This window comes from Oncorhynchus mykiss, chromosome 11 (genome assembly GCF_057628025.1).
Source record: "Oncorhynchus mykiss isolate SJ-2025 chromosome 11, ASM5762802v1, whole genome shotgun sequence".
NCBI lineage: Eukaryota > Metazoa > Chordata > Actinopteri > Salmoniformes > Salmonidae > Oncorhynchus > Oncorhynchus mykiss.
This window is the reverse complement of record NC_143032.1, coordinates 27,225,527-27,237,500: the sequence shown is the minus strand read 5'-3', so window position 1 is coordinate 27,237,500 and position 11,974 is coordinate 27,225,527. Positions and strand designations below refer to the sequence as shown.

Sequence of the window (11,974 nt, the reverse complement as noted above, 5' to 3'; positions counted from 1 at the left end):
GCTAATGTTCCTTATTTGAAGATTTCCTCTTTGGCTTATGTGTCTGGGTGGTGGTGATAATCTGCCTTTCATAAGTGGCCTGTATGTCGCTGAAAGCCCACAAACCCCACAGTTACAATCCTTTTACCCCAGGCCTAGCACCCACCCTGCCTCAAGCCTGTCTCGCACACACACACTCTTGCCTGGGCCCCATAGGCATCCTCTGTTTGTTTTCTCTGAGTAAGTAATCATATAGAGTCCGAAATACACTATTATATAGATTACTGGCATGTTTTCGAACCATCTCTCCCTGGTCAAGTGCCTCGTTAGCCCATGCTGTTTGTGTACATGTGTTTATATGTGCGTGCTCGCACGTGTCTATGCCTTTGTGCTCCCTTGTAGCTCTCTACCCCGCTCAGTAGTCAATAACATGAGTTTCGTGTCAGCCTGGTGGTGTTGCAGAGCGAGGGATGTTGACTGGTCCCGTGCTGACCGGATGAAAGCTCTCCTCTTTTCCCTCTCTGTGATGGAGATTAATGGTTGTCTAGCGCCACTTCCCTCCTGTCTTCTGCTCCTGTCTTCGTCTGGGTCCCAAGTGACACCCTATTCCCTATCTAGTACACCTAATAGGGAATAGGATGTCGTGTTGGACTCGGCCTTCGTACCGGCCCAGGGTTTCGAACCCGCTCAGCAGAACACAGCGAGAGGCCGTGGTATCGGGCCCAGAGGGAGGTGGACCGGCACCAGTTAACACTGCTCGGCTGCGGTTCAGTACACACACACACACACACTGTGTGCTACGTGTCAACGCGACCCAGCTGTGTAATGTGTCATCGCCTCTGCACTGTGACAGATGGAGATCTGGGTCTAATCCCACTCTGCGATATCTCCAGATAGATGAACCAGACACTCTCCTCTGCTAACTGTGTTTTCTCTCTCCTCTGTGTGTTGCAGACGATAAAGCACCTGAGGACGGCAGAGTTTAAACCTTATGTGGTGTTCGTGAAGCCGCCGCCCGTCGAGCGCCTGCGGGAGAGCAGAAGGAACGCTAAGGTCATCTCAGGCAGGGACGACAAGGGATCTGCCAAATCATTCTCCGTAAGTCACGTCAGCAAAAACAATGAAATGTTTTCGTATTGTCAAGAGAAGAAACGTTTCAGCGTTTCACCTTGTCAAAAAGCTGGGACAGAAAAGCCTTGCGCTTAAAAGTTTGCGTCTTTTTGAAGTAAAAACAATGTCACACAACGTCAGAAAGTTGAAATGACTGGCTATTGGTGACGTGGTGGGAAGGATCAAACTTGATCCAGGGGTGTAAAACATGTTTTGAAGAACAGTACTCCTGTAAAACAGGCAGTTTTAGAATGTCAAACAACTTCTTCTTTTAAAGGTAAGAAATCCACCAAATGGATAATGATTGGCTAATTGCGTTGGAAGCACACTTCCCACTCAGACATCTCCAGTGAAAAGTGATGTGGTCTTTGTGTGTGTCACTGTGTGCGGGCGTGTAATGACACGTTATAAGGTAGGATCAAAGGTCATCGAGCAGTGTTCGTGTACCACATGACCAAGCTGTAGGGTTATCAGAAACCCATCTAACACAAACTTTATCTGGGGCTCTGGGGGAGCTAGTTGTGGTGGTGAGGTCATATTTACTACCTACAGCTTTCTGTTGCAGGCTAGGGTGTATGTGTGCGTGCGTGTGCGAGCATTTGTGTGTGTGGTTGTGTGTGGTTGTGTGTGTTACACACCTTTCCTCCGCAGCAAGTCGCAGCTCACAGCCGGGCCCCACATGAAACCAATTAGCCGTGGTGCGTTGCCGTGGTGGCGGCGTAGACGTGTGGCAGCTGATGGCTTTCCCAGCCCGCCGGGTCATCAGGTCCGGCGCTCGCGTGTCTCTCTCTCTCCGCTGGGCCACGCTACGGGCCAGAACCCAGGTCACAGCATGCCGGGCCGGGATGGAGTGATATGATGACGAGAGAGAGGAGAGAGAGGGTGGGGGGGAAAAAGAGGGAGAGGGAGAGGGGTAGAAAGAAAGCGTGAGGGGGGAGAGAGAGTGGCTGTCATGTTGGAGGCGTGGAGGCTTTCCACGCGCCAGCGCTGAAGGTCGTGTCAACCGAGCTGGGGGAGGGGAGAGGAGGAGGAGGTTTAGACCGGCAGGTGCAGATCAGATCGGCTGGCGGCTCAGTGGGATGTCTGCCTCGGCCTTCGCGGCCCCGCAGGGCTCTGGGCCGCTCTCTGCCTTTCGTCTGTTCTCTCTCTCCATCTCTCCCTCAGTGTGTCTGCTCTTTTCAGCTCAGAGCATCAGGGCCTGCCCCAAATGGCTCCATATTCCCTATATAGTGCACTTTGGGCCCTGGTCAAAAGTAGTGCACTATTCAGAGAAAAGGGAGCAATTTAGAGCGCCGCCTCAGCCCCACTTTGAGGTGTTACTCCACACATACCTCTGTGTTTTCACCATGACCTAACCTAACACACAGCCCAACGCGGGCGGCTCTGGAAAAGGACAGGGTTAGACACAGCTGCTCTTAACTCAGAACATCCTTCGTTGAGACGTCACTAAGTTACACAGTACCGTCACTGTTTTAAACACAACATGTCAGAGGGACAGCATCTCTTCTAAAAATCATCCTTAAAGCATTAGATGATGACATCAATTCACCGGTCACCTCACTGATATACAGACATAATGTATTAAAGTCAGAAGCATCACTTTGTCCCCCAGTCGTGTACAGACTACACATCTCTGAGGTCGCTGATATGTTTTTGTTTCATCTCAGTAAGACAGGGATTTCTTCCCGCCGAGCTCTTGGGCTAGAGGACATAGGTAAACAGTTCCATCATGCATGATGACGGCCATCCTGAGGGGTGAGAGGTCAAACAGAGAGAGGTCAGAGGTTTTGCTATCGACCTTTATTTGACCTTTGGGTGAAAGTAACCCTCTGCTCTCAGTATAACTCATGTGAACAGTGAGCAGTCGTTGCCAAAAACAGGGCAGACTTTGACATTGATTGCCCTGGCCTATAATACCTTTATTAGATCCAGAGTTCAGAGCTCAGGTAACACATCCAGCCCCAGCGTTTTATTTTGTTACCTGGTTGAAATATTTCCTGTTACCAAAGCCCTTTCTGTAACCTTTTGTGGAGATTGACAGACAGCGTTTTAAACCATCAGGTGCCAGCTATTAAAGAAAGAAAGACTTTGTTTGGTGGAAATGTCACTGCTGGATAATATTCTCCGTCTGCTATATTTCTTTCAGTCGAGACGAATGTTAGAGGCAGCAGGTCTGGTCATTGTCCCATCCAGACTACTGGAGAACAGACGTTTCATTGTTTTAACAGAGCCGGCTATGCTTTATTTTACCTGAATGCATTCATATCTGTTTTCAAATAGGGCTGATGTGAAATATGACCCCAAAATCAGTTATGATACTGTAATACGATAATGAATATGTCCATATTCATATTCCTAGTAAGAGCAGTATAATAAGTAAAGGGTTCATGTGATAGGGCTACTTACTGATGTCTTAACTTTCCCTCTAGCCAAGCAATGACATTCTGTCTTCTTTGAGAGAGAGTAAATCAGGGACCTCTTGCCGAACCAGATCTGTTCTGATATTTTATATCATTTTAATACAGAGGGCAGGTGCATTTTATGGGTATGAATAAAAGCAGATTTTCCGTTGAGGGCCTGACCTCCGAGGGGATGGCCAAGAGACATCAGGACTGAGAGGAGACCTTATCCTGGCTCAGTACCATAGAGATCTCTCTCTGTTTCTCTCTCTCGGTCTCTGTTTCTCTTGGTCTCTTTCGCAATTTCAATTCAATTTAAGGTCTCTATCGCTCTCTCTCTCGGTCTCCATATCTCTCTCTCTCGGTCTCTCTCTCTCTCTCTCGCTTGGTCTCTGTTTCTCTTCCTCAATTTCAATTTAAGTCTCTCTCTCTCTGCCTTTGTTTCTCTCTCTCTCTGCCTCAGTATTTCTCTCTCTCTGCCTCTGTTGTCTCTCTCTCGGCCTCTGCATCTCTCTCTCTCGGCCTCTGCATCTCTCTCTCTCGGCCTCTGTTTCTCTCTCTCTGCCTCTGTATCTCTCTCTCTCGGTCTATGTTTCTCTCTCTCTCTGCCTCTGTATCTCGCTCTCTCGGCCTCTGTATCTCTCTCTCTCTGCCTCTGTATCTCTCTCTCTCGGCCTCTGTATCACTCTCTCTCGGAATCTGTATCTCTCTCTCTCGGTCTCTGTATCTCTCTCTCTCTCTCTCTCTCTCTCTCTCTCTCTCTCTCTCGGAATCTGTATCTCGCTCTATCGGTCTCTGTTTCTCTCTCTCTGCCTCTGTAGCTCTATCTCTGCCTCTGTATCTCTCTCTCGGTTTCTGTTTCTCGCTCTCTCTCTCTCTCGCCTCTGTATCTCTCGGCCTCTATCGCTCTCTCTCTCGGCCTCTGTATCTCTCGGTCTCTGTATCTCTCTCTCTCTCTGCCTCTGTATCTCTCTCTCTCTGCCTCTGTATCTCTCTCTCTCGGGTCTCTGTTTCTCGCTCTCTCTCTCGGTCTCTGTTTCTCTTCCTCAATTTCAATTCAATTTAAGGTCTCTATCTCTCTCTCTCGGTCTCTGTATCTCTCTCTCTCTCTTTCTCTCTCGGTCTCTGTCAGGTCTTTCTCTTTATCTCTTTCCCCATAATGGCCTGCTATGGTCATAGAGAGGGAGACTTGCCATGTCATGGACACTGACCGCCTGGTTGACATGGAAACGGCATACACAGCGTCTCTAGGGCTTCTTCTGTCCATGTCCACCCCACCGTCCTGTTGCCAGTTCCTGGTCTAATGTCCAAAGGGTTGGAGAGCTGCTGGCAGCAATAGAAGGTGGTGTGTCCCAAATGGCACCCTATTCCCTGCGTAGTGCACTACTTTTGACCAGAGCCCTATGGGTATCGGGTGCCATTTAGGAGCACCCTGGGTCACTGTGTCCACGTCCAACCTCCATCCTTTCCAAGGGCTGACCACAGAGGAAGGTTACCAAGGGTCAACAGCCTTGGATCACCGGAGGGAATATATGGTGTACGGACGGACCGAGCCACTTCAACTTCCTCTCAGCCCTGACCAACAAACCTCCTGCTCCCTCCTCAACCTCTTCCCTTCCTCCCAGACGGAGGAGGATAAAGCCATCATGTCTTCTCTCAAAAGACAATAGACCGTGAGATAATGTGGGTGGATTTATTACTGCCTTGTACAGTAGACAGTGAACCCAGTGGAAGAGAAAGCTGTACGAGGGCTGTGTCGGAGGCAGAGTGGTATGTTTGCGGAGACTGGCTTGAAAACGAGTTATTGTCGTGTCATGGCGACCGTTTAATTTTAGCTGCACGACTAATCAACTATGAGGTGGAAAACCGCGAGCCGCAAGTAACTCCTGGCTCGGAGCTGTTAGGCTGACAAAAAGGAGACATTCTAAAATTGTAGATTTTAATGAGTTTGTGTGTGAATTTGTGTGTGTTGTGTGTGCGCATTTACATCAGTATGTGTGTCTGTATTCCTGCCTATGAATGTGTCTGTATATATGTATTTATATTTGTGTGTTTGGCAGAGTCAGTGGAGATCTGAAGCTCAGTATTCCTCTAGTAAAAGGAGCTAGCTAAATGTAGCTAGCCGCTCTAACCCTGCCATGTTCCCTGGGTTTGAGGCTGGAATGGACCAGGCCATATAAACATATCACCGTGCAGTATAATACCATGCCATCAGAGAGGGGAAACTGTGAGGAGGTAGCTAGCCTGGTCCCAGATCTATGTGTGCTGTCTTGCCAACTCCATTCATGACAGTGACCATAGGAGTTGCAAAACAGCACAAGCAGATCTGGGACCAAGCTAGCGTTGAGGCCAGGAGTTGTATAGCTACTAGGTTCATGTGCCCAAGCCATTTCCATTTCTGAAGCCCTCCCATTTTTAATGCCTTGTCCACAAGCAGTCTTTGGCCTGTCTCCATAAAACCAAAGTGGCATGTATCAATTATGGACCTTCTACTTGCTTTGTCAGTTATAGATATGTTTAGTATTTTTCCGTTTTAAGTAATATTTTATTTCTCTTCGGAATCAGATCGGCTATGTGTAGCCAAATGAGGAAATAATGAAAATTCCTTGAGGTTTTGGAACTCTGTGTGTGTGTTACGGTTTTGTGAAGTGTGTGTGTCCTTCACTTACACGGGGCTGTTTGGGTCAGTCTGTTTATCTGTATTAATGGCTGTTATGTTTGTTTATGTGTATGTCTCTGTCGTCCCTGAGATTCTCACTTACTCATGCCCTTTAGTCTTCATAGGCCATCAACAAAAGCTTGTCCCGAAGATAAGCAGAAAATATATGTCTGTTTCTCTCAAAATGGACAGTAAAATATACAGTTTATTAGGTACACCCATCTAGTACCGGGTCGGACCCCACTTTGCCTACAGAACAGCCTGAATTCTTTGGGACATGGACATGTTGGTATCAAGGGACCTAACGTGTGCCAGGAAAACATTCCCCACACCATTACACCACCGCCACCAGCCTGTACCGTTGACACCAGGCAGGATGGGTCCATGGACTCACGCTGCTTACGCCAAATCCTGACTCAGCCATCAGCATGACGCAACAGGAACCGGTATTCGTCGGACCAGGCAATGTTTTTCCACTCCTCAATTGTCCAGTGTTGGTGATCACGTGCCCACTGGAGCCACTTCTTGTTTGTAAGTGATTTAGCCCATCCGTGACAAGGACCGATGAGTTGTGTGTTTCCGAGATGCCGTTCTGCACACCACTGTTGTACTGCGCTGTTATTTGTCTGTTTGTGGCCTGCCTGTTAGCTTGTATGATTCTTGCCATTCTCCTTCGACCTCTGTCATCAACGAGCTGTTTTTACCCACAGGACTGACGCTGAATGGAGGTTTTTTGTTTGTCTCACCGTTCTCAGTAAACCCTAGTCACTGTCATGCGTGAAAAGCCAAGGATGCCAGCCGTTTCTTAGATACTGTAACCGGCGTGCCTGGCACCAACGATACCACACAGGCACCAACGATACCACACAGTCGTTTACTGTAGGTCACTCGTTTTGCCCATTCTAACGTTCAATTAAACAGTAACTGAATGCCTCGATGCCTGTGTGCCTGCTTTATGTATATACAGTATATCAGAAAAGTGAGTACACCCCTCACATTTTTGTAAATATTTGAGTATATCTTTTCATGTGACAACACTGAAGAAATGACACTTTGCTACAATGTAAAGTAGTGAGTGTACAGTTTGTATAACAGTGTAAATTTGCTGTCCCCTCAAAATAACTCAACACACAGCCATTAATGTCTAAACCGCTGGCAACAAAAGTGAGTACACCCCTAAGTGAAAATGTCCGCTGAGTGTATATTTTATTCCATTCTATTCTTGTCCAACAGGAGGAGGACTTCCTGGAGATGGTGAGCGCCGCCCAGCAGATGGAAAGCCAGCACGGCCACCTGTTTGAGAAGATCATTGTCAACGACGACCTGACGGCGGCATTCACCGAGCTGAAGGTGGCTCTGAAGAAGGTGGAGACTGACACGCACTGGGTCCCCATCAGCTGGACTCACTCCTGAGAGCTACAGAGAAAGAGTGAAATACCGTTTGGAGAAAGAAGGATATAAAAAGGGGAGGGATTTTTAATGAAGTTGGTTCTGTGTCCACTGCGTAGGTGGTGGGTGCTGTCGGGTTTAGGATGGATCGTAACACAGCTGGACAGCAGAGTGGGCTGACTTGATGTGTGTCCCAAATGGCACCCTATTCCCTATATAGTGCACTGCTTTGTGAAAGTACTTTCCAAATAGGGAGTAGAGTGCCATTTGGGACGAAACCTGTCTCTGTCTGGGTCTTCTTCTGGGCCCTGTCTAGCTCAGTCAACATGCAACACGCTGGACATCTGAGGGTGGGGCTGGTCTGATCTGGTTCTAGACCGCTGCACTGTCTTCTCATCAGATCGGTGTGACTGCCCATCAGTGCTGTGCCAGAACGTACTGTAACTTCGGACTCCTTCCTTAGTGTGTTTTTAACATTAGTTCATAGAAACCTAAGGGATTTGAATTGTTCTGTGGATGGTGGGTGGTTTGTATATTAATGCAGAATGGGGGAACAGATGAAAATGTTTCTTTGCCTTCAAGTCTTAAACTCAGCTTGGGTCCGAAACGGCACCCTATTCCCTATGTAGTGCACTTGTTTTGACCAGGGCCCATAGGGGATAGGGTGCCATTTCAGACACAGCCTCAAACTCAGATAAACGTTTCCCTTGTGATTTCTAACGCTTCCATAGTCTGCTACACCAAGGTATCAAAGCAAAAACATGTCAGGGACAGTACACTCAAAAAACGGCAACAACCGGTGTCATTTTATTTAAGATAAATTAATATATTTGAATATTTTTCTGCAGTTTTACATACCTTTTTTATATATAACATATATATAGCATCATGACACTGTAAGCTACAACCTGAGGTGATTTCTGATGTTACTTTGACGTTGGACGTTTTTTCAGTCAGGGTTATGTCGTGGCACCTCAAATTCCCAAGGTCCTACTTACACCGCGTGTATTTTAAATGGCAAGCTATTCTTTTGACCAGAGCCCAATGAGCCCTGGTTAAAAGGAAATAGGGTGCCATTTGGGACACAGACCTAGGTGTTTTCTCATTTTATTTTAGGGGCTTTTTTAAATATAAAGCCCTCCACCCTGTCCTACTCATGATTGTGCCCAGGCAGCATAACAGTTTGCTATTTCAACCAGCAGACGTTGGCTCGTCGGTTGTAAGTCAAATGTTCTCAATCTAGTATAATTAGGGTGGAGTTAGCGTTATTTTACCCTCATAAAACAGGCATAAAACAAGGAACCTAATAGAGGGGTCCATGGCGCAAGTAGATTTACAACAGACAGAAACACAAAGTAGCTGATTTTACCTTTGCACGGTTCAGGTTATATAGAGAAAGGTTAGAGTCGCTAGTTATTTGCAGGATTCCTCCACCCCTCTCTTTCTAACCCTCCTGTCTATCCCTCTACCATGTTCCTCCTATACAGTATGCTGGCTGTATCCTAGGGTTATGTGTCTAGACTAGAGCCTGTCTTCGATTGTTTGATGAGAGAATATTTGTGTGTACCATATCTAGGGTTGCGAAATTGCTGGGTGCAGTGACCTCAGTGCCCCTATGTTCTCTCTCTGTCTCTCTCCGTGATTTCACACTCTCACATCACCAATCATGTGGCGTTAGTTCGTTAGCTCTGTGTTGAGCTAAGGTCATCATGAGTCATGACGATGCACCAGAGCGATCTCGCTGTCTGGTGTCTCTTCTCTTTTACAGCAGGTTTCCCTCTATCCCTCGCTTCCTTTATCCCAGTGTTTTTGTTCATTTCAAATGTTCTTAGTATCGCAGATACACACCTGTTCTGTATTTTTCTGATTATCAGGAGATTGTGTATCTATTTAAACAAATATATTTGTTTGAGGTTAAGCCACTACACTACCATGTTTATCTACACTACAGGTTTAACCCTCTAGTTTCCTCATTCTTTTATTTCATGTTTATATGATGTTAGGTTCATATTTACCCTCCAGCCAGCCGTATCAGAGTTCTGTCTGTGCAGATATTGTCCTTCAATTACTGTGAGGCAAATTGTGTGATTTCACTTTTTTCTTTTTTATTTGTACATTTTATATAAAAATATTAAACCAAATGTGTATTTTTCTAAGATGCTAATAACCCGTATGGAAAACTAGAGTTTGTAATATGGCAAGTGAATGATGATTGTAGCCATGAGTTCATTTTCCTCTCATAGGATCACGACAGTGACATGGGACGCTTGGGGTTATCACAATCTTGTATGTCTAGAATTTGTTTCTGAGCCATTTAGCGCAACTTTCGCTCGCTCCGATAAAGACGAAAAACACCTACACGGAGTGCACACTTGTGTAAATAGAACTGAGAATGTGTCCCAAAAGGCACCCTATTCCCTTAATAGTGCACTACTTTTGATTATAGTGGTGCACTATGTCGGGAATAAGGTGTCGGGAATACGGTGTCATTTGGGATGTAACCCCTTACGGAAAATCGCATGATTCCACATGTGGTGATATTTCACATGAAGTTTCACATGTTGATTTCCACATGTAAAATCACATGAAACCATGTGTTTTTCTCACACTTCACTAGAGGCTGTTTGCCTACTAATCTCACTACAACCCCCCTCCATGTCGCTGATCACTACTTTGTTTGCTAGATCCTTCTCCCTCCTGTATCATGTCTTTGCCTCTTCGACACTACTCTCCTCCCTTTCCGCATCCTTTGACTGTCCCCTTTCCTCCCAGCCGGCTCAACCTTCCCCTCATGCTCCGGGGCTTAGTGACCTACTGCTTGCCTACAGAACAGGGCCCCAAAAGCATCTTAAGGCTAAGTTTATCGTTAGAACATTCGCTAAATCTCTAAACTGTTTCCTCTGAACTGTTGCACTTGAAAACACTAAGACCAGTATCCCTTCTTTTCTGTCCAAAACACTTTAGCGTGATGTCTCTCTTGTTATCTGTCTCAGAATGGTCTTCTTGACCAAGGTAGCTCACTCAACTGAGACCGCTCTCCTCTGTGTCACAGAGGGTCCACGCTGTGACAAAGATGACTGTCCTCTGTTCATCCTCCTAGATCTATCTGCTGCCTTCGACACTGTGTACCATCAGATCCTCCTCTCCACCCCCTCAGGGCTGGGCGTCTCAGGCTCTGCACACTCCTGGATTGCATCCTACCTGGCAGGCTGATCCTACCAGGTGGAGTGGAGAAGAGTTGTCTGCACCACATGCTCTCATTTCTGATGTCCCCCAGGGCTCGGCTCTAGGCCCTTTTCTCTTTACACCAAGACTCTTGCCTCTGTCATATCCTCACATGGTCTCTCCTATCATTGCTATGTGGATGGCGCTCAACTACTCTTCTCCTTCCCCCCCTTCTGACACCCAAGTGGCGACACACCTGTGCATACCTGCCAGAGATCTCAGCTTGGATGTCGGCCCACCACCTCAAGCCAAAAACAGACAAAACAGAGCTGCTCTTACTCCCTCTCCCAGAGTGCAAAGAACCCCGGCGTGACCCTGGACAGCACCCTGTCATTCTCTTCAAACATCAAAGTAGTGACTCACTCCTGCAGGTAGAGTACAACCTTTCCTCACACAGGATGTGGCGCAGGTCCTACTCCCATCTAGACTCCTGCAACTATGTTGGCTGGGCTTTCCGCTTGTGCCATCAAACCTTTGCAACTTATCCAAAATGCCTCAGCCAGCCTGTTGTTCAACCTTCCTAAGTTCTCCCTTGTCACCCCACAGGAGCTGCCCCTTCTTACCTTCAGGCTATGCTCAAACTCTACATCCCAACCCGAGCACTCTGCTCTGCCACCTCTGGTCTCTTGGCTCTCCCACCCCTACAGGAGGGCAGCTCCCATTCAGCCCAGTCAAAGCTTGTCTCTGTCCTGGCACCCCAATGGTGGAGCAAGCTTCCCCCTAAAGTCAGGACAGCGGAGAACCTGAAAACATCTGAAGCCCTTTTCCCACCTGCACTGACTTTGCTGATAAATACTTTGTTGGCGGAAAATGTACTTGATAAGATTCTGATAGGTTGTCTTCTCGCCTAGCTATTTTAAGATGCATGCACTAATTGTAAGTCAAATCAAAGTGTATTTGTCACATGTGCCGAATTCAACAGGTGTAGACCGTACAATGAAATGCTTACTTACAAGCCCTTAACCCATCAATGCAGTTTTAAGAAAAATATCTAAAGAAAAATAAGAAATAATAGTAACAAATAATTCAACAGCAGCAGTAAAAGAACAATAGCGAGGCTGTGTACAGGGTACTGAGTCAATGTGCGGGTGCACCGGTTAGTCGAGGTAATTGAGGTAATATATACATGTAGATAGAGTTATTAAAGTGACTTATGCATAGATAATAACAGAGAGTAGCAGCAGTGTAAAAGAGGGGGGGGGGGGGGTCAATG

General features: G+C 46.8%; 1 protein-coding gene across 4 annotated transcripts in view; it reads left to right on the top strand.

Moving 5' to 3' along the window:
• Positions 1–9,677, top strand: part of mpp7a (MAGUK p55 scaffold protein 7a) — a 304,718-nt gene extending 295,041 nt beyond the window's left edge. For all 4 annotated transcript variants that reach the window (XM_036935252.2, XM_036935250.2, XM_090189801.1 and 1 more), the window contains 2 exons: positions 934–1,077; positions 7,381–9,677. In XM_036935252.2, coding sequence (XP_036791147.2) covers positions 934–1,077; positions 7,381–7,560 — 324 coding nt within the window. In that variant the 3' untranslated portion in view covers positions 7,561–9,677. The remainder of the gene's footprint in view (positions 1–933; positions 1,078–7,380) is intronic.
• The last annotated feature ends 2,297 nt before the right edge of the window (positions 9,678–11,974 follow it).